The following is a 22,138-nucleotide window of genomic DNA, read 5'->3' on the forward strand; positions in this document are numbered from 1 at the left end:
TCATCATTGTATCAACATTTTTCAGTCAATGCAATATTCCTCCTTTTTTTGCTCTCTCTCTCTCTCTCTCTCTGTGTGCTTCTCTTTGTGTTGGTGTTTCTCTTCTGTTGCACACTCTCATAGGAAGTTCGTTAGGTAGTTCAAATGGAATGACATCAACATACTCGTGATATTAGATCCAAATACTCACTTACATTGAGATTCATATTAAGATTATCATTAAACAAATTTGGACTACATTGTGAATTAGATGATTGAACTTTTCAACTAAGCAAATATAAGTAGTAACACTTGGATCGGAAAAACATTTACTAAATTGGAATGTTGAAATCATATGTAATTATTCTCTGTGATTTTGGATATAAATAACCCTTGATCACATGGAAATGACCATTAAGCTCAAAAGAAAGTACATAACATCTGTAGTCAATATACAAAGAAGAATATTTATCAAAGAACCATAGCATGCCAAGAATGGCATTGACATGGTTAAGACTCATAAGTCAGAAGTCTATAAGCTGATCATATAAAGTAGAGCCATCATTGAACAAAACTATAACTACTCGGCCATTTATACATCTTTAAGAGCTCGTGAGAGTATGTGCTGGTCAAAATTGAGAGAGATAGGGTATAACGAGTATAGGACTGCAAATAGATTGCATTTAACGCAAATCTCTTGAGGCATTTTTTTTTGGGTGGACAAGCAGGGGGGCAGCTCTATTTAAATAGGGGGTAGATTTGTTTTAAAACCTTTTGAAAGAAAGGTTACAAGAAAAGAATAAGAAATAAGATATAGTCTTATTTAGTTATTCTTTCTTCTTAATAAAGGTAATTTATATGTGGCAGAAAAAAAAAAACCACATCTATTATACACATGGCTTGTCCTTCACATTTCTATACCAAGAAAGAAATTGCCTTCCCCAGTCTTGTAAAAGTGTCCACGTGGTAGAAAGTCAACCCCCCTATCTCTCTACGTGTGCCTTGAACAAGATAGATTGGTGATTGCCCTTGTCCAATCCCATCGGATTGCCACCTGCCATCTCGACAAACAACCACCATACAGTCTGCCTTCCTACAGACTTTTACTTGACATTCCATATTGTCGGTTCGCCACTTGCTATCTCGATAGACAACCACCATACCATTTGCCTCTTCGATAAACTTTTGTCCTCATCTCATATCTTCTGCCTTTTCGGTAAACTTTTATCCGATGTTTCATACCATCTATCTTTTTGGTAGACCTTTGGTTGACGTCTAGCGTGTTTCTCTTCCTCTGACTAGCACAGAGAGATGGCTGTCTCTCTTTATTTTCTCTACTTTAAAAACTCTCTCTCTCTCTCTCTCTCTCTCTCTCTCTTTCTCTCTCTTTGTGAACCACCCTAGACATAGCCATAGAGAGGTGTAGAGCCTGTTACCCATGCCCAACTTGTCCACGCCTTGCAGGAGGTGTCATCTATAGATATAGAGAATACTACATCGCTACCAGGGGGACCCTACCTCACCGGTTCCGTCTCTATACGCTAGATAAACCCATGAGAGACATCTTAGGATGAGTGCCTCCTAAGCAGTTCCACATTGTATCTGACTCAGACATCATTTTGTACTCATTAGCTATGTATTATTCTGTTTTTTTTTTTTTTTTTCCTCCATTTAGTTAGTTATAGCATTAGATGACAACTTTCTTGGGTATTGGAGATTCCTAGACTTCTTGGATGTAACATTTTGGTCTCATAGGCTGATTTTGCCTTTTGTAGACATTGATATGACTTTTTTTCTTTCTCTCATGTAATAAACTTTTATATATCAATTGTTACGAAGACATATTGGATGAATGATTTCAAATTAATTTGATGCTCATGTACTTTGAAAGATGATTTGTATTACTCAAGTGTTTTAAAATATGATTAAATGTTTATCTTTCTATTTAAGGGTTGTCAATGACTAGAATGCCCTACAATTATACTTGGGTCGTCATTGATGAGATACCCAAGAGAAATTAAAAGTTTAGTCGAGCAATTAGATTGACTAGGGAGCTCAGATGACTAATGTTTTTATGCCCAGATAGTCACATTGACTAGAAGCCTAAATAATGAGTGGTTTCAGAAAGTGAAACAATATGCTTATGATCAAAAAAATAAACCATGAACTGGTGAACCTATATAATGAAGCTCTCCAGAAGCTAAATTTGGCGACTCCTAAAATGTAGGAGGTTATTATTTTTGAAAGTTACTCAAATGGAAAATTTGTTCATGTCAAAGACTCGGAAATTTCGCAAGGAACAATTTTGTCTTCAACAACTATCTAAAATTCTTAATCATTTGAGATATTTTTAGAGTAGAAGTTTATCTACAATAGGACATGCGTCATTCTGAAGAGAGAAGTCTTCTACACTTGTCATTTTCAGCAAAGACTTGTCATTTGTAACCTCTACTCTCCACTTTTGAGCATCCAAGCCCCACACCTATATATTGAAGGTCTCTCTCTTCATTTGGAATAAGATCTCATACTAAAATTTTAGCCACATGCTTTGTATTCTCCTATCTATCTCTCATCCAAGAAGCACTTTCTACTTAGCTTAATCTAATCCAAGCACTAAATAAGAAAATCAGCTTGCTGCTTGGAGTTTGTAGAGATTAGGGTTTCAAAATCCTAATTTTCAGAATTGTAGCAAATCAACCCTTTTGTATATGGTTCAGGCACTTGGTGCTCATGGTTTTATTTCAATAAATTCATGTGATGGGAAGGGTCCAGTTCCCCTCTCAACGTGGTGTTGACCTCTCTCTCTCTCTCTCTCTCCTAATTTTCATGGTGATAATTGATTGAGTTGGTTAAGTTCAAAGTATTGTCATTCTCACGTTCTTCCTAGCACTTTACATTGCTATCAAAGCAAGGATATCTTCTTTGCAAGAACTTTTTGGGTGATGATCTTTGGTGGCAATTGCAACCAGCCTTCCTTCTCGGAGAGGGTTGTAATTCCCTGATCAAGCACTTAACTACAACAATTAGTATATAAACATAAATTGAAATGCACACTTTTTTTTAATAATCTTTGACATTGGACACCTTGTTCCCAAAACTGGTGCCGCTTTCAATATTTCTTTAACTTCAATTGCCAGTGGATTGATTACAAGTGGAGATTTCATAATCTCCTTGGCTAATCTAAAAGCCCTTTGCTGTTCCAATAATCAGTAAGCAAATTGGGCAATTCACCCCTAGATTTTTGCCGATGACTTGCTCCAATTGTACTCCAATTGGCCAAAATTTGCCCCAATTTTACAATGGATGGTTGGCCATCTTAAATCCTTGACAATACCATGAATTGCAGGTGCTGATTTTAGTGTTCCATGCCTTCTAGTGATGGCATGGGTCTTGAGATGGCTGTTGAACCCTACTTTTTGCAAAAATTTAGGGTTTACAACAGAATTTCTTGTGCTGCTCACTAAATTTGGCTGAGATTTGCTCCAAATGGTTGAGGTAAGCTGAGGTCCCCTAAGAATGGATTGGAGAAGGTGAGAGAAAGCCAAGATGAGAGAGAAATTTGATTTTCTTAGCGAGAAAGCCCTAAAATTTGTCTATTGCAGCTTGCATTTAATGAAGTCACCTATTGCCAGACACTTCCAAAATGTTGTTACCTGATCAGTAATGCTGTTGTAGCCCTTGGAAGGTGTCTCCCTGTTGTCACCTACCCTTGGAAGGTCCCAGATGACTATTGCCTATATCCAGCGTTGATTTCTGCACAGGTAGAATAACCAACAGCCTTCTCTTTCTCTCTCCTACCAGTTGAAAAGTGATGAATGGCTGAGACCCCAAAAATGTTTTCTTAGTTTGCATGGGCATTTTTGCTAAGTTGCAGTCTTCTAAACCTATTTTTTTAGCATTATCCAGCCATTAAATTGAATTTCAGCCATTTTGATCTTGCACAAAATTAAATATGCCTGTTCATAATTAAATTGGCTAGGCCATTGGTAACTTGGAGTGGTTCCCAACCTTTATTGATCCTTATATTGGCATTAATTAATCAATTAATACTAGTTCCTAGTGTCGCCATTGACAATTGTTGGCTAAACAAATGTGCTAGGGTCAAAAATTGACACCAATTGACCTCCAAAACCTAGATGGCATAACTTATCATAACTTTGCCTTTGATACCAATTGCATCCTTGGGGTCCTTGGCTTGTTACCATGAAATAATTACCATGTGCATCACATGTAAACCACCTTGCACATTTGATTAATAACTTAATCAAATGTTATCAACACAATTAAAACATCTCAAAATTTCATGTTGCCATGACACAATATACATATATATGTGTGTGCACCAATATATATAGATAAACAAACAAACAAGCAAATAAGTACACACATAAATAGACAAGAGTGTGTGTGTGTGTATCAATATAGAATGTTGAAAGGGTGACATGTATTGAATGATGTAATAGTCCTATTCATCAAGTGACTTGTGAGTCGTGCTTGAAAGTTTGTAAGTTCTAACTCAAATAATGTGAGCTACACATGGGCATATGTAGTTGGCGCATATGTGTGTATAAATAATATGAAAGGCTAAAATTTATCGAAAGACGCAATAGTCCATTGTCCATAGTCAAAACTTGATTGCTTATTATAGCTTTAGTGATTTGTGAGTCATACTTAAAAGTTTCAAGTTTCATCTCCATAATCACATGTTAAACTAAGTGCACTGAAATATTTGTTGTTATAAACACCATTCATAGTTCTTAGAACTCATCAATGAAATTGATGTACATTTATCATAATTACACATATTTCATGGTTGGATGGTATAAGTTGTAACCTTGGAAGAAAGAACAAGAAACAAGAATGCCATTTTCTAGGCTAGGAAACGGTGTTTTGTGCAACTATGGTATACTTCAAGCAAGAGTTTTGCAACATGTAGCTCACTAATACCTTTGAAGTGGAAGTGAAGTTTGCATGGAATTAGTTGAGAGCATCTGATTACAAGGACTTGGAGGAGTACAGCAAAAAGTTTCAAGTGGCCTTGCTACTTTTAAGCTCTTACATAGTGAACTTCAGCTCATTGAGAATGTTGTTGTGGCCGTTGGTTACAAGATTAGCAAAGTAGAGAATGACAAGAAACTTTTCAAGCTTGGTAATGGTGGAAAGGGTTTGAAATCTGTTGCAAATAGTTAGGAAGGACTAAATGGTTAATAGCACAAGGATTTTAGGGCTGCCAGCAAATGTCTTATTAGTAAAGAGGAGGGTCACATAGCACATGACTGTCCAAATAACAAAAGGACCACTCATGGAAAGATGAGCAACATGACCAACAAGGTAGAGAATGGAAACTTTCGTTGGTTTGGTTCTAGACATGGTTAGTAAGAAACCCAACTTAGATGCTACAAAGTTATGAAGAGCTTCATGCACATTGTAAAGTGAGAGATTAGATGGCTTTGATAACGTTTAACCCAAGTTTATGGGCAAACTTCTTATCTTTAGAATTGTCAAGAAGATTGGGCATCTGTTCAAAGGAGACGGCGTTGAGCTAAAGAATGTGTTATAACCTGATTAGCTCCTTACTATAGCCCCAAAACTCAATTATTACCAAAGTTGCATTTAATGGTGCGCATTGCTAGAGTGTCTATATCCCAGGAGACAAACCCTGATTTGGGAGGATCCACAGTTCTATAAATAGATAGGCTGCCCACCACTTAGCCACTCTTGTTTTGCAGATTGCTGATGCCTATCTTTGTTGATCACACCCCGTCTACGAAGGATATCTCAGTTCGAGTTGCTGTCTACTGCTGGCGCTTGCTTCGAGACACTCCCCTACAGTATTGGTGACTGCTGATTTGGCTGCATTTGCTGCTATCGTCCTGTTTTCAGCTTGTGTTTGACCTTCTCCAGCTGTTGCCTACTGCTGTTTGTTCCAGATCTGCCTGTGTTTACTTCTGATGTCATCATCAAAGTTGCGTTTGCAGTATAGGCATGCCAGCCTGCCACATCATCATTGTAGGCTACGTTTTCACTACAGCTACTGTTGCCTTCATCATTAGACACTTCTTCAGGCAGTTGCCTTTTGTTTCAAGCTGTCCAACTTCATTTGGCATGGATCCAGACACTTGCAAATCTGCATTTGCTGCTTTTGGAGCACATTTGGAGGCTATTTGCTGCATTTTGGGATCCCTTAGAGTCTGACATACTCTCTAGCTCATACTCTTTGCTTTGGTGCTAGAGACATGGGAGTTTGAGGTTTGATATTCACCTTTGCATATTGTGTTTGTTGCATTGAGCATTGTATTTATTCATCATTTATTATTCAACTTTTATGTTCATTGTCTCTGAGTTACCATAACCCTATTGAGTTCTTTTATCCGTTGGCTTGCCCTTGTCATGTTGAGCATATTGCACCCGTTATCATTAGAAACCTGAGAATCTACATTCAGAGTGATGTGGATATAGAGAAGTTCTACATCATGGCACTTGCAGGTTGTGATGTTCTGTTGGGTGTGCCTTGGTAGCACAAGGTGCATGGAGCGGTGGACATCTTTGATAAGAAGGTACCTTAGATTATATGGAAAGATTCATGTTTTGGATGCGAAGCTCAAGGGAGAATTGATCCCTCTTGTATCAGCTTTGGCTATATCTAAATATTGATTTCTTGTAGCAATATAACGAGTGCTTCTTTGAGTCTTTGCCTGGAGAATTTTGTTAGCAGAGTACATATTGTGGCCCGTGTGTTGATAGGACCTATAGTTAAGAGTGCACTTCACTTTACTATCAGGTGCATTAAATGTTGGCTGACTAGTAACTTGGGTCACACTTATTGCTGGTCAATTGGTCATTATTACTATATTACTTTCTGCCTATCTATAGGTAGCCTCTTATCTCACACATTTAGATACAAGCACATTGCTTCTGTTGGAGAGAGGGAAACTGCAACACTTTGCTGGTTGCTCACAGCCCGTGCTATTGTATATACTCTTGAGCCTTGGTATATGAATTCCATCTCGAGTCTATTCTCTTTGAGCTCATTGTGCTCTTGCTATTCTTTTGTGTAACTTTGTATTTACATAATACAACGGATTTATCAGCACCGTCTCTTTGCTTCTTTGGCTCCACACTTTTTTGACATGGTATCAAAGCCCAAGTCTTTTGGTTCTAGTGCTGGCTGTTGTGTTTGACTGCTGTTTTCAGGTCTGATTGCTCATAGATTGCTCCAGATTTTGTGTTCTTTTGCTGTCTTGATCCATGCAAGCTTGGGTGAGAGTTTCCTTAGCTGAGTAGTTTTCAGCCTCGGGGCAGCCTGTTTTTGACAGAATGTACCTGCATTTTGACTGTTCTAGCTTGTGTATTTGCTGATCAACTGCTGTTTTCAGCTCAGCTCTCGATGTTTTACTGTTTGTGCAATCAATTTCCTATTTTTTTTGGCAGGTTTCAGCATCCTCAGCCTGCATTTTCAAACTGTTTGTGTTTTCAGCCTACTTTTGTCAGTTCTTGTGCTTTTGCGACTACACTCTCTTCACATTTGTTCCTCTCTCTGTCTTAACTATCTTTATTTTGCTTACCATTGAACTTTTGGTATTGGGTTGTTTGTCCAAAGTCTCTCTCTCTCTCTCTCTCTCTCTCTCTCTCTCTCTCATTCCCCTTACTTTACCTTGTATGCATCTCACTTAAGTGGCTCCTCCATGTTGCTACATTGATGATAAGTTTAAAGAACCTAGCTATGTCACTTGAAGTGCTGTTATGAAAGCTTGGTTTGTGAAGAAGTGCCTTTGATATGTTATTTCAAGATTGGCCTTGTGTCTCCAAAAGCCCTCTACTAGTCTAGATGATTGGGATGAAGACTAACTATGAGGAAGAAATTCATACTCGGGACAATGACAATTCCAAGGCATACTGTTCTCTTCTTTGTTGCATCTCAAAGGAAGTCCTTTTGGTGGTTACCTTTTGTAGGATATGCTCATAGGTTTGGGAGGGGCTTTAGCTTATGTATGAGGCTTTGTGAACCATATGAGTTGTGACCCTCTATGGATAGTTAGAGACTATTAGGTACGAGGTGATTGATACAATTCAATCATTTCTTCTTAGGGTGACATAGATCAAGGATCAGCTTACATGCAGTCCACCCTTCCCAAAACCCATATTGTGGGAATTGTTCTCTACAAGCTACCTCTAGAGTTTGATGGTGTGGTTAATGCCTTACATGTTTAGACATTGGCGACACTTGTCGGTTTTGATCATATGACACTGATGCTACTTAACATGAGACTGCTTCTCATTTACAAGGGAGGTTACGATCTCATTTTGATGGCAAGAGAGATGCTTCTGTTGCTTTAGGGAGGGGTGACAAGCAATACATGAAGTAGTGCTCCCATTGTGGTAAGAAGGGGCAACTCTGAAAGGACTACAAAAAAGTACTCCTTCAATGAGTCATCATCCTGAGATTTTGACTTTGGCTAGGTGACGAAGGCTACACTAGCTTGTGTAGCTTTTTAGCCTTAGTGCTACTATCATTCCTTATAACTCTCTAATGCCAAAGAGAAGTGTGAGAGGGTGGTGGTGATGGGGCATTCTAGCCTCATCCATTTGCAGGCATGGTGGACCTTGAGTGTGGCTTCCTAATGCATTGACTAAGTTTGATATATTCAAATCTTGGAGTTGGTTTGCCTTTCAAGTTCATGATGGGATGCTAGACACTGAGCGGTCTTTGCTCCTAGTCTATTCTCACATGAGGGGGCATTTTGGCAATTTGACTGAAGGTGGGGAATCCATGGTCATGATGTGCTTTCTACGGAGTTGGTTTGTGAAAGCCATTGAGATTCAACTATTTCTACTCTTTGTGGTTAGGATTGGTATGATTGACATTGGCATCAGTTCCTTTCCAAGGCACTTTGGTGGTGGCTTGATCACCCACTACTTGGGTAACCATGGCCCTATTTGATTGTCATTGTTGTATGTACTATGATGAGTTAATCATGGTATATTCTATTGTATTGGGTGATGGGATCCACAGCCAAAGTACATATCTTGGGTGACAGGACCTATAGTTAGAGTGTATTTCGCTTTAGTGTTAGGTGCATTAAATGATGGCAAATTGGTATTTTGGGCCATGTGTTGCTAGCTGATTGGTCATTATTGTTGTATTACTTTTGGCCTAATTATAGTCAATCTCACCTTCATTGTTTCACATGCTAAGATACGAGCACAATGCTTCTGTTGTGGAGAGAGGGGGACTGCTGGTTACCCACAGCCCGTGCCATTCTACACACTCTTGAGCCTTGGTATATGTGTTCCATTTCCCGAGTCTATTCTCTATGAATTCTTTGTGTTCTTGCTATTCTTATCTGTTCTTTGTGTTTACAACAGATCTATCAGCACAGTCTTTTTGCTCCTTGTTTCACATTTTTTTGACAAATTTCCACTCAAGAGGCTTGAGGATCGTGCTATTGATCTAGTGTCAGGCAGTACATTGCGAATTGGCATAAACGAAGAACTTATTGGACTAGGGGCTGATTCAACATAGCTTGTGCCCTTTCATGTCCTTTTGGTCCAAAGGAATGATAGTTCATAGGGCATGTGTATCGACTATTGTGCCTTGAGCAATGTTACCATCAATAATCATTTTCCTATTCCAAGGATAGATGATATTCTTGACAGGTTGGAAGGATTTGTGATTTTGAGCTAGATAGATGGAAGGGTGGTTATCTTCAGGTATGCATTAAAAAAGATGATATCAACAATACAATTTTTAGGACAACCTTTGGCTTGCATCGATTTTTATTGATGCCATTTGGGCTTACTAAAGTTCCACAACATTTTATTGGATGATGGATAGGATCTTCCATTAGAATATATCCTTTGTTTGGACATTCTTTGATATCACTATCTATTCACAGAATGGGATGGAGCATTGGAAGCATCTTGCTATTGTTTCAGGAACTATTCAAGCATCTATTGGTGACTAATGGTAATTAGAAAGAGTTCACTTTGGAGGAGATCTTCTTCTTGGGGCACATAGTTCGGCCAGCATACAGGGACACCCATCTCTCCCATAGCATATGAGTTGCTATTGGACAGATTCATACCTCCTCTCATAGGCTGCAGATGGAGACAAGTAGATGGACAGGTATTCCAGTAGAGGATAGGACTTACTAACTTTGTGGCTGAGAGCCTAAGAGAGAGGAGCATTACATATGCAGATGTACAGTATACTGTGGCATACGAGGATGATACCATTGCCTCTTCTGTGATGGTTTTGGATCTCTTTGTCGATCACAGAGTACCAGGACCAAAGATGCCTAGGTCTTTTCCTTTTGGAGCTCTAGAGGGGCTGCACAACATTACTATGAGAAAGGAGACTAGCTCACCCAAAGGGACCCACAAAAAGAGTAGTGTTATTCTTTTTTCATAGATCCGACCCTATTGACACTACTAGCCTTGTAGAGATAGAGCCATTTGTTGAGCTAAAATATGCATTACTTGCTGATTAGCCTCTTAAACAGCCCCAAAACACACTAAAAATGCTCTTTTAGAGTAAAACCCTAAAACGGGGAGTGGTTCAAGAGAGTTCAGTGGAAACCCTAAAACGGGGAGCGGTTCGAGAGAGTTTAGTGGAAACCCTAATTTTTGGGGCCCTTCCACATCTATAAATAGACAGGCTGCCCCCATTCAGCAATCATCCTTGTTTTGCAGGTTACACCAGCCCACATACCCTCTGCTGCTGTTGGTGCCCAGTTTCCAGCGTGCAGCCCACCTCCATCTGCTGTCCAGCCATCATCGACTGCAGCCACATCATCTTCAGTCTATCCATTGCTCCAGGCGACAGCTCTCAGTTGCTGGCGATTGCTCCAAACTGTCCCAGACTGCTGTTTCAGACTGTTGTTCGTCATCTCCAGGGTTAGCTAGCCGGCGTTTTCAGCATTGCAGGCCCTGACACTCTCAAACACTGTTTCAGCCTACTGTTTACAGCACATTGTGCAAAGTTTCCAGCCCCCGATCGGTGGTACACTATTGCGTTTACCAGTTTCCAACCTCCAGACTGCTGCATTTTGGTGACCAGCCTGCCGCCATTCACTATTCAGCACTCCTACACTCCGACTGGTGGTCACAAACTTGGGATCTGTTTTCGATGGACGTCACACTCCGACATTGCTCTGCCCTTGGGCACACTGTACACTCTTACATTCATTTACATCATTCATTCACTTCAGAGTTGTGTTCTCTCTCTCCCTTCTTCTGTTTGTGTTTGAGTTTTGAGTTTTGCGTTTAGGGTTTGAGTTTTGCCCTCTGTGTTTGTGTTTGTGTCTTTGTGTTTTTGTCGTGGTCGTACACTTTGTGTGTCCTCGGTGCAAACCCTAGCAATCTTCTTAACATGGTATCAGAGCCAGTGCTCTTGTAAAGAGTATCCTGTGGATATAGTTGAGAGCTAGTCTTTGTGCAAGGCACACAATACGACTCGTAACCAAATCACAATGTCCCAGATAGCTTCTTCTCCAGTTCCTATGATGTCTTATCAAGCTTCTCCATCATTGGAGGTCTTGAGACGGCATTATGGACTCGGTGAGGAGGACAACACTCCACCTTCACCAGATTTTACTAACATGACAGAGGAGGACTTTGAGGAGTACTATCGCAACAAGTACGGTGATGTTTACACCCTTCCTACCAGTTTTGCTACCACATTCGGACCGGTTGGTAAGGCTGGCCACCTCTTCGATCATGGAGGACATACGGCATTCGGAACGTCTGGTGATCCATCTTCATCATCTCCGCCAGGTCCAATGTTAGGTTTGCACAATTCTTTTGTGTTGCATGAATCAAAACCCTCGCATGTTTCTTCTTTTGAGATACAGGATCTGGATGGCTTTGCGTATGTGGACTTTAATAGAGGGGGCTCACGAAGCAGACGAAATTCAGGTACATCTACAACTTCTGTTTCATTTGAGACATACTTCTCACTTCCCTCCCAGCCCACCCTCTTCTATATCACACCTTGATCATGTCTCATCATCTTTCCAAAATCTTGGATTATACTCCATATCTGCATCACACACCCTAGGGATTGGATCTACCATCTCTGCTCCCAGTACCTTTTCCTTCTCCACCCCATTCTCTACCTCTTTGTACCATGGTACTTCGTTAGGGGGAATGCCACCCTTTAATATAGTGCCTCTCACCTTTCAGCAAATGAGCACACCCATCACTCTTGGGTCGATTGTGATGGGCATCCCCCTCACTATCCCTAGCTTCACATCTCCCATAACCACTCATACGCAGGGGTTTCCATCCTCAGCTTATGGTACATCTTCACACTCTCCTTGGGTTACACCTACGCAGGGATTCCCATCTTCTGCTCCCTATGTTCCCATCTCACCTCCTTGGGTTCCTCATGTGGCTACCATGCCCATGCCTAGTCAGTCCATCCCTACCTATGGATCCACCTTACACACTACCCGCATGTCTGGTGGGCAATCTGGGGTCCATTTCCAAGTGTACTCCACTCCCCCGTCCTACCCCCACTACACTTTTCACAGCCAATGTTGAGCTGATACAGGGATTGCTTCATGAGTTTCACTCTCAGTTGCAGCACTTTCCTCTCGCGTTAGAGCGTTGGAGTCACCTTCTCGATCGCTATGCGGCTTGTAATCGTACTCGGCACATCAATCTCGACTTGGAGCTTCAAGAGTTCTCTCTTAAGGAAGGGGATGATTTGAAAGTCAAGTTGGCTGACTATAGGCGGTTACTTGCCGAGTTTGCCAGTACTGGCTCTCCAAAGTCAGATGACGATCAGGTTACATTCTTCTTGAATAAGTTGCCCGCAAAATACTTTAATTTCATTCAACACATCATCTCCCAACCTCGATTGCCAACCTTCTACGAGTTTGAGTGCCAGTTCCTGCGTTACGCAAGGCTGCATGATCAAGTCCACAAGAAATCCTCATCACAGTCTTATTCAGAGCAGAGAGGGTTGGTTGCTTCTTCTTCGGGAGGAAAAACCACTAGTGGCAAGAACTCGCTAGATGCAAAGGCAAGCCAATCAAAGGGTGACTCCTTTTCCTCTGATAGAACCAAAGAATCAAGATCTATCTAGCAGCAACTCCCTAAGAAAAACCGGTTTTGCACACACTGCCAGAGAGCAGGCCATGTGGACGAGGAGTGTCGCTCCAAGGCCTAAGGTCTTCCACCTAAAAAGCCTCAGTAGACTGTTGCAACTTCACAGTCCAGTGGGGCTACGCCTTCCGCTGTTGGTCCATCTGCTTCTCCAGCCCCCGTAGCGACTGCTGGACATGTGGTACCCGAACAGTCTCAACGGCCATCCTTCTCTACTCTTGAAGGATTGGTTGATTGGTCTGCAGGTTCCGATCCCGTTGCACTTCATTCATCTATCTCACCTTCCTCCCCATCTCGTCAGGCGTTCCCTTGGCAGAGCCCTGCTACCGGATGCACGTGATGGTGGCCACCTTCTTAGACTAGCATGTCTCTAGGTCCTTTCGGATACCCTAGGTCAGTCTAGCATTCATTTTTCGCACTCTTAGAGTTGGACCCATAGGATTTTTGTCTCTACATTTTAAGTCTTCCGCTGCATTTACTCACACACACATACACATTTGCATCTTTGCACTTGTTCCTTCAGTTAGCTTTTCATTTTAGTTTAGTTTTGTTTTTGGAGCATCTCACTACTGACCTCTGTGATTGCAGACTTTGATCTCCTTTGCAGGTTTTGTTTTCAGTGTAGGGCTAACATGTAGGTTTGCCTAGTCCTACCTGGGCTGGAGACTTGGGATGTGCGCCGTTCCTTCATGGTTTCATCATCCTTGGAGTTTTGCTCTTCTACCAGCATGGAGGCTTCCCCTCTCGAGACGGATCATGCAACATCTCTCTTGATGCTATCATGGCGGTGACTTCAACCTAGCTCTTCCAGTTGGGATGCTTCCTCCTTCTCTTCATTTCTTATGGTCCTCGACACCACACAAAGATTGACATCAGGCTACTCTTCCTTCTTCGGCATTTACATCCAGGTTGAGAGGGGGTTCCTACCCTTCTTGGTATTCTACAGGCTTCAACACTTTTTCTTTGATATCGGCTTCTCCTCCCTATTGTACCTTACCCTTTGCATTGCATGATTTCATCATCTTTGTACTAGGGCGCTTGGGCAAGTGAATAATTTTCCCATGAGAGACACTGTGCAAGTGGCACCTGCTACATGAGCATTCTTCAGCATGTAGCATACTTTGCATCTCATTGTGTAGAGCACCACTTGAGCGGATCCTAAGGTGTTTCAATTGGCGGCTATTGTTACCACACCACCATCCTTCTTCATCACATGGATACCTCATCACCTACTTTTCCTCGTCATCGATACCCTGAGTGGATGGGTTAGCTTGCACTGTTTTGTGATATGTTAGGTGTATCCTCCCTACTCCCATCTTTTGGGTCACTTTTACTCAATTGGCCGCATCCCATTAAATTTACTTCACTTATTAAAAAAAAAAAAACAACACACAAAAGTTCCATGTAGTTCCATTCGCCTTTGTAGGGCTTGGTAGGCCACTGGGCAACCGACGTGCACCCTTTGTCCGATGCCGTGTCCTCTCTGGGGTGACTACTTGGATTTCCTTGGTAAGATAACCATCGCCTTTGTAGTCTTGGTAGGCCACTAGGCAGCCGACGTGCACCCTTTGTCCGATGCCTTGGTTGCTTTGGGGTGGGACGCCTTGGGATACATCAACATCACAATGGTTGGCCTAACCTTTCAACTCAATTTTGGGCCTGAGAGGGGGTGTTGAGCTAAAATATGCATTACTTGCTGATTAGCCTCTTAAACAGTCCCAAAACACACTAAAAATGCTCTTTTAGAGTAAAACCCTAAAACGGGGAGTGGTTCGAGAGAGTTTAGTGGAAACCCTAATTTTTGGGGCCCTTCCACATCTACAAATAGACAATCTGCCGCCATTTAGCAATCATCCTTGTTTTGCAGGTTACACTAGTCCACACACCCTTTGCTGTTGTTGGCGCCTAGTTTTCAGCCTGCAGCTTGCCTCCATCTGCTGTCCAGCCATCATCAACTGCAGCCACATCATCTTCAGCCTGTCCATTGCTGTAGGCGACAGCTCTCAGCTGCGGGCGACTACTCCAAACTATCCCAGATTGCTGTTTCAGCCTGCTGTCCATCATCTCCAGGGTCAGCCAGCCTGCGTTTTCATCATTGCAGGCCTTGACACTCTCAGACATTGTTTTAGCCTGTTGTTTACAGCAGACTGTGCATAGTTTCCAGCCCCCGATCGGTGGTACACTGTTGCGTTCACCAGTTTCCAGCCTCCAGACTGCTGCGTTTTGGTCAGCACTCCTACACTCCGATTGGTGGTCACAGACTTAGGATTCGTCTTCGGTGGATGTCACACTCCGACATTGCTCTGCCCTTGAGCACACTGTACACTCTTACATTCATTTATAGCATTCATTTACTTCAAAGTTGTGTTCTCTCTCTCCCTTCTTCTGTTTGTGTTTGAGTTTTGAGTTTTGTATTTAGGGTTTGAGTTTTGCTCTGTGTGTCTGTGTCTGTGTCTCTGTGTTTCTGTCGTGGTCGTACAATCTGTATGTCCTCAGTGCAACCCTAGCAGTCTTCTTAACACCATCCGGTCAAACACCTCCCATTCCACATCGTGGAGTCAAATTGGATAGAGCCATTTCACTTCGTCGAATGTGATGATCCCATCTACCAGGACCATGTCCAAGGAGGCCGCACCACAATCAAATCAGAGCCATTATCATGAGACATTGAAAACACACCACTAGGCATATTAGTGGAGCAATTAGGGACTACATCATAGCTGAGATCATGTGTAGACGTTGAGATCAGCTATAGCTTGTAGTCTCCACCACATTTTTCTATACATAGTCCTATCAGAATTGGGTTTTCTTTTCTTTCTATTGATGGGACAACACCAGATATGGTTCTATTCTAGCATAGTCCCATCGTAAAGTTATTCTTAGCATTGTTTCATAGGCCACTTATTTTAATGCTTATCTTCACCTTACTGATGAGATGACATTAGACATGGATATACTTTGGATTTTGTCTCAGGGGCCACATTGGCCTTACGTAGATGTTAATCTCTCTCTCTCTCCCCCCCCCCTCTTCTTTTCCCCGTGGGTTTCATTGGTTCTTCTTGCTACATGTCAAATATGACACTCTATACCACATAAATGTATTAGTAGCAATTGTGAATCACAATGAAGTTGAGGTCATGGGGAGAGGAATGGGTTGTGGCGAACCACATCATTCTCTCTTAATATGTGATCTCTCTCTCTCTCTCTCTCTCATATATATATATATATATATATATGATGTGCCCATAGAGATACAATGGAGTATCTATGCCTTATATGAGACAGTGACAACAGACACTTGAGGGCATCTCAAATATTGTCAATAGCACCATTGGGGTGAAACAAGGCTGCCCACTTTCGCCAACACTATCTGGATTGTACATAGATGAAATTTCAGAATATGTGGACAGAATTGGTGGGACCGGAGCTAGCCTAGTTGGAGTGCTGATACCATTACTACTTTATGCAAACAATATTGTACTTATATCTGACTCACGTGAGGGACTAAATAGACACTTTGATGCATTATCAGCTTTTTGCAGGGATAGAGACCTTAAGGTGAACCTTGGGAAAACTAAAGCTATGGTATTTAACACTTCAGCTGCTTGGGTGACGAGAGTTGAGCTCCAGTTTACTTTTGATGGAGAGCCAGTGGAGATGGTCAAGTAGTATGTTTATTTGGGGTCACATTGAAGGGACCACAGTTCTCTTGGAGAGAGACATCAGAGGCTCGTTTGGCAAAAGCATATGCAGCCTCAGGTGCATTGGAGAGGCAATGTGCTCACATATAGTTTCATGAACCGTGCATCAAACTATGGATTTTTGACACCTTGGTTACACCCACACTCCTATATGGGGCAGCTATTTGGGGTTTGAGTCTCTTCCACATGAGGAGATAACCTTTGGGAGACAAGGATGGACCAGAGAAGGAATACTATGATGGGTGGGAGTATATGGAAAGACCATTGGTCATGATGATCTCACGTATGATACGAGCGAAGAGCCCGACCCCACATGCGATTATCAGAGCTGAGTTGGGAGCATTACCCATAGTGGTTGAGGCCTTGGTCGAGGAGTGACTTTCATGCATAGACTATGGGAGCTCCCCCAAGATAGATACCCACGACTAGCCCTAGCCTCTTCTAGATAGCTAGCAATAGATGGTGACAAACATTGTTGGTATGCTTAGATGGGTACACGGATGAGTTTACATGGGCTGCAGATTGACAGGCTACCCCCCCATTGACTACAGCTTGGATTGCCCTACACTTGACCTAAGTCGATCAGAGCGGAACCATGTGATCAGAGCAGACAAATTGAGGTTAGATACGGAGAAGACTTGGATCTGATCCCCCATCCCCCATGGCACAAGGATGGCATACTACCAGACCCTCTTTCTTTAGGAATCTGAGGATGGTTTCATTACCCGACCTAGTTACATGGATACACAACTGCCTCATGGTTTGCACACAATTATGGTTAGATCCACACCTCATCCCACCACCTGAGGATTGAGATAGGCGGATGGGAGGGCATATAGAAAGAGGAACACATATGCCCACTATTCAATAGAGAGCCAGAGACAGAGGAACACTACATCTGCTAATGCACGGTATATTATGATATACAAGGTAGATACCATTGTCTATTTTGGGAGGGCTTTGGACCCTTGAGATGAATCATGCAGTTTGAGGATTAGAGATGCTCGGGTTTCTTCCTCTTGGAGCTACAGAGGCGTAAAGCAGCTATTTTACGGAGTACGAGCCCCCTCCCCCCTCCCCCCTCCCCCAGCTTGGCTCACATAGATAGAGAGTGGTCACTGACTTTTTCACTGCTACACGATGGAGTATGGCACATATAACTTCTACTGTCACACAACCTACAGGAGTACATCATTGGACCTCATCTTTTGTAGGTGTCCCTTTGGATAGAGTAGTGGCACTTAGCCAGTTTGGGCACCCATGTCCACTTGGACGAAGGCCCAGACATCCACACCACAAAAAAATTAGAGCCATCATTGAGCGCCATAGGAGACATATAGCAAGATGCCTCAGTCATGTAGAGATACATCTCCCTATAGGATAGACATCTCATTGATGGAGAGTTTCCTTTTACTTTTACTTTTAGATCATTGACATGTGCTTTCTTTTTATAGGATACTATTTCACTTTTCAGTCTTATAGGCATGCTTTTCATATTTTCTCGTTCCAGATGAGAACACCATTATTATATGTAATGGTTTGGGCCCATAGGCCACACTAGCCTTTTAGAGATATTAATATACTCTCTCTCTCTCTCTCTCTCTCTCTCTCTCTCTCTCTCTCTCTTGTATTGAACTACGTTTTAAGAAGAACACTGGCCAATGGCAGTGCTGTTCCAAAGGGAAAGTGCTTATGAATATATTATCTTGCATTATATGCCTTTTCTGTTCTATGCTTTCCTGTTAGAGCTCCATAGAAAGTGTGTTTGAAGTGAATGAAACTTGTTCTATGTCTGCAGTTAAAAGATTATAAATTCTTTTCAAATAAAGTACTTTTGATAAAGACAGTAAAGTGTAAGCTCTTACTGACATACTTTAATATGGACTAATTTCAACCCCCGTCTTCCTCTTACTTAGTCCTTGCTTGGGTCTCCATCTAAAATTTAAAGTTGCAGGTTGGACTGCTGGAAGTCAAGTGCTGTCTCCACACGGCATGGCACTTGTAACTAAATTTTCTTGGGAGATCTAACTAGTAACTCCATTCTTTTTTCTGGAATGATACCAGGGTAAAGGTCCAAAACGAGTTGGAGCATTGTATGTCACTTGCCAACTTTTTAAGGTTTATTTCAAGGTAAATCTGTCAAAGAAAAATAACAAGATATCTTTTTCTTGTTTTGGGGTGCCGATTTGTTGCTTTCCCATTTGCTAGTATGGAAAAATGAAAAAAATGATGCATTAGGTACAGTCATGCTCCCGAGTGATCTTTTTCTAGTGCTGTTATACCTTTAATTCACTGTGCCAAAAGTGGTCGTGTAAGACATTGTCAGTAAATGCTCCTCTTTCTTGGATTTTAGCAATTTTTAACTGACTAGTTTATATCAGGTGAAGGATGTGGTGTGCAGCATATGATACCATACGATCTGAATGTGGTCCTTTGTAATAAAGGCCAAAGTCAACAAGTAGCCCTGAAAACTTGCCAGAAAATTGCCATTTTCCGTGGTAACTGCATCCTTTCCTAAAACCAAGGAGTGTGTGGATGAGCTGGAGTCAAATATGGCACAATCTTAGGCTAGATGTAGTGAGCTGAAGTAGCTGATAATGGGGTTCCACAAGTGGAAACGGTGGGGTGTGGGTGACAACACGTGAAGGTTTGGATTGCATGAAAAGGTGGATGTAGTTATGTCTTGCAAAAGACCTCCTTGCACTCATGAGCTAAGCAATTTCTCCATGATACTGCATAGACATATATGTGGTACCCTCAGTGTATTCCCAGACAGGTGGCTTTTGGTGCCATTGAATTGTACACATGGCAGGTTTCTTTGGCACCTTACTTTGCACTGCTTCAGTGAAGATGCCTTGCTCCACAATGCTCCAGTGAAGGTGCCTTGCTTTAGTGCCTCTGGTTCGGTTACTTTATGATTTGAACATCCTTATTAGCGGGAATAGTGAATGGCCACTCTTTCATGGATGGATGCATCAGCTTTTGCTCTAGCAAGAGCCACCACTACTCACATTCAAAAGGACACCTACTAGAGTCCTAGAGGATCACACCACTACCCACATTCAAAGGTACATCTACTAGAGACCTAGAGGATCATATCATAAGATTCAGTAAGTCTTGCCTCAGTAGAGAGAAAGACTAAGGAAATGCCTTCTTTCCAGTCTTTCCTTCTGCCTTGGAAGTTTCAACCAAGAAATGGTCAGGAAACCATTTCCTTATGTGGAATGCCTCAAATATCAGTTCAAGAATACATTTAGATGAAGTGATTAAGAATGCTATGTAATGCATGGGCTTAACCATGTTAAGGTTGACAAAAGTGCAAGTGCAAAGTGGAACATTGATGTGAGAAGCACCATGAGAGAATGGACCCATCGTGTGTGTGTGTGTGTGTGTGTGTGTTGAGAGAGAGAGAGAGAGAGAGAGAGAGAGAGAGAGAGAGAGAGAGATGCAGGTTGATGATGGAGGGTGATCGAGGCTGGAGCTGCCTGGTTGTCTGATAGGGTTTCTGCACCTTCTGCTGCCCTGTTCGTCACCTAGTGTCCTGCCTGTTTGTCTTTCTGCAGCCCATTTGCCAGTTCTCAGGCTGCCTGTTTGTCAGCTGCATGTCTGTCAGTTGCAGCCTTTCTGTGCTTGCCTGCCACCCTACATCCTGCAGTGCGCAGGCTCAGCCCTTCTGCCCTTCTGCGTCATAAAGGGCCTGTGACCCCTGTTGCTGCGCAGAGCCACAGGCTCTGAAAAATGTGGTACGGGGAGGTGAGTGACAGGCTGCAGGTCGTCCTCAGCATCTGCGAGCTGTGCCTTCCTTGAACCCCATCTCAGGCCAGTGTGATCTCCCCTGCCCAGCACGTGGTTGAACCAGCAGAGCCTGTGCTGCCAGCCTGGTTGGCTGATGCCTCCTCCTGGACAGCATTGACTCGCCCCCTGTGGCTTGAGACCTGGCCATGGATGTCGAAGATGCTGCCATAGACGTTGAAGATGATGCAGTGGAGGAAGAGATGGTGCCCTGTACAGATCAGATGGCTTTATCTCCATGTGAGGTTCAGCCTTCTGTCAAACGCAGCAAGCATGAAGAATTTCCTGTGGCCTCGGAGGCCCCTCGCCTGAGTGATTCTGTGCTATGCTCATATGCCCAAGTGGCTTCTACCTTGCAGGATTCGCAAGACCCCAACTGGGACCGGTTGCTAGAGTTTGCCAATTCTCTTTTGGAGGAGTATGTTGAACATAACCATTGAGCTATGCCTGTTGATGTGGAGGAAGAGATGTTGGATATGTATGTGAATACTCAGGAGGTTCTCCTCTTTTTCGGCCTTTCATGACCGAGGTGTCATCCTCTTCTTTATTGGCCGGATTCCCATGATACCCAGGATCCGACATTGGTTGACATCCCTTCTTAAGAATCATGGTGTAGAGGACAATTTTGCTGGTTAGCATGGTTTTTATGAGGTGGTACTTCGTTCTCCCTTGGCTTGGGATTTTCTTCATCATCATCAGCCCCTCTTTTTTGAGACACAGTTGGTGCATATTGTTTCGTGGCATCCATTGGCTGACTTTCAAAGCTTGTTCAAGCAGTCGTGCCCAGTATGGGTGGAAGTGGAGCACTGCCCGGTTGTCTATTGGGCTCTCCTTAAGGATGCTATGGCTATAGTAGGTCATGTGTTAGTGCCTCCGAGTCTAAAGGCAGCCAATAGAAATTGGCTGTGCATGCTGTGGAACACAGCTAGGAAGAGACCCAACTGCTTGTGTCTTAACTGCAATGGCATGTGGTCTCTTTGGTTTCGACTCAAATGGGATAGTTTTGCTGGTCACTACTTATGTGGTCGACTGCTTCTTGACAGAATGTCCTGATTGAAAGAGTACCCTAGTGGATCAGCCCATGGATCAAAGTCACAATACGCCACTCCCTCCAGCCAAGCAACGGATTACTCAGCCCACCTAGCCTAAGTAGACAATGCCTCCTTTGGATCAGGAGATAGAAGGATGGACGGAAGCTTGATGCAATAAAAGAAAAGCCAAGGAGACTTCTGTGCGTGTAGTACCTACTGACCCTTCTTCCTCACCGGACCTCCTCCGTAGTTGTTCGTGTCGTTGAGACAAAGGCCTAGCTGGCCTTTGATTTAGATGGTTGCGTCATTTCTCCATGGGACCGCAAGTACCTTGGACCTACTTCCACCTTGCAGATGGACCCTCCTCTTCATGGGCTGCACCACAGAGACCCAACCCTTTTGCAGTGTCAGGAGATTCTTTGAAGATGGTGTGCTAGAGAGTTTTGCTGTGAAGGTCCACGCACATGTGGCCAAATCCCATCCGCATTATTGAGCATGTATCTGTTTAGTCTTAGGGTGCCTCTT

The 22,138-nt window shown here is 42.6% G+C and overlaps 1 protein-coding gene across 3 annotated transcripts in view; it reads left to right on the forward strand.

The window, feature by feature from the left end:
• The window catches only part of EER5 (proteasome family protein), a 114,720-nt gene that overhangs the window by 11,639 nt on the left and 80,943 nt on the right, over positions 1-22,138 (forward strand). For all 3 annotated transcript variants that reach the window (XM_087670586.1, XM_087670588.1, XM_087670589.1), the window contains exon 5: positions 18,855-18,920. In XM_087670586.1, coding sequence (XP_087526712.1) covers positions 18,855-18,920 — 66 coding nt within the window. The remainder of the gene's footprint in view (positions 1-18,854; positions 18,921-22,138) is intronic.

The sequence above is a fragment of the Lygodium microphyllum genome, chromosome 28 (genome assembly GCF_053477565.2).
Source record: "Lygodium microphyllum isolate KBCC chromosome 28, Lygodium_microphyllum_v1.1.10, whole genome shotgun sequence".
Classification (NCBI taxonomy): Eukaryota; Viridiplantae; Streptophyta; class Polypodiopsida; order Schizaeales; family Lygodiaceae; genus Lygodium; species Lygodium microphyllum.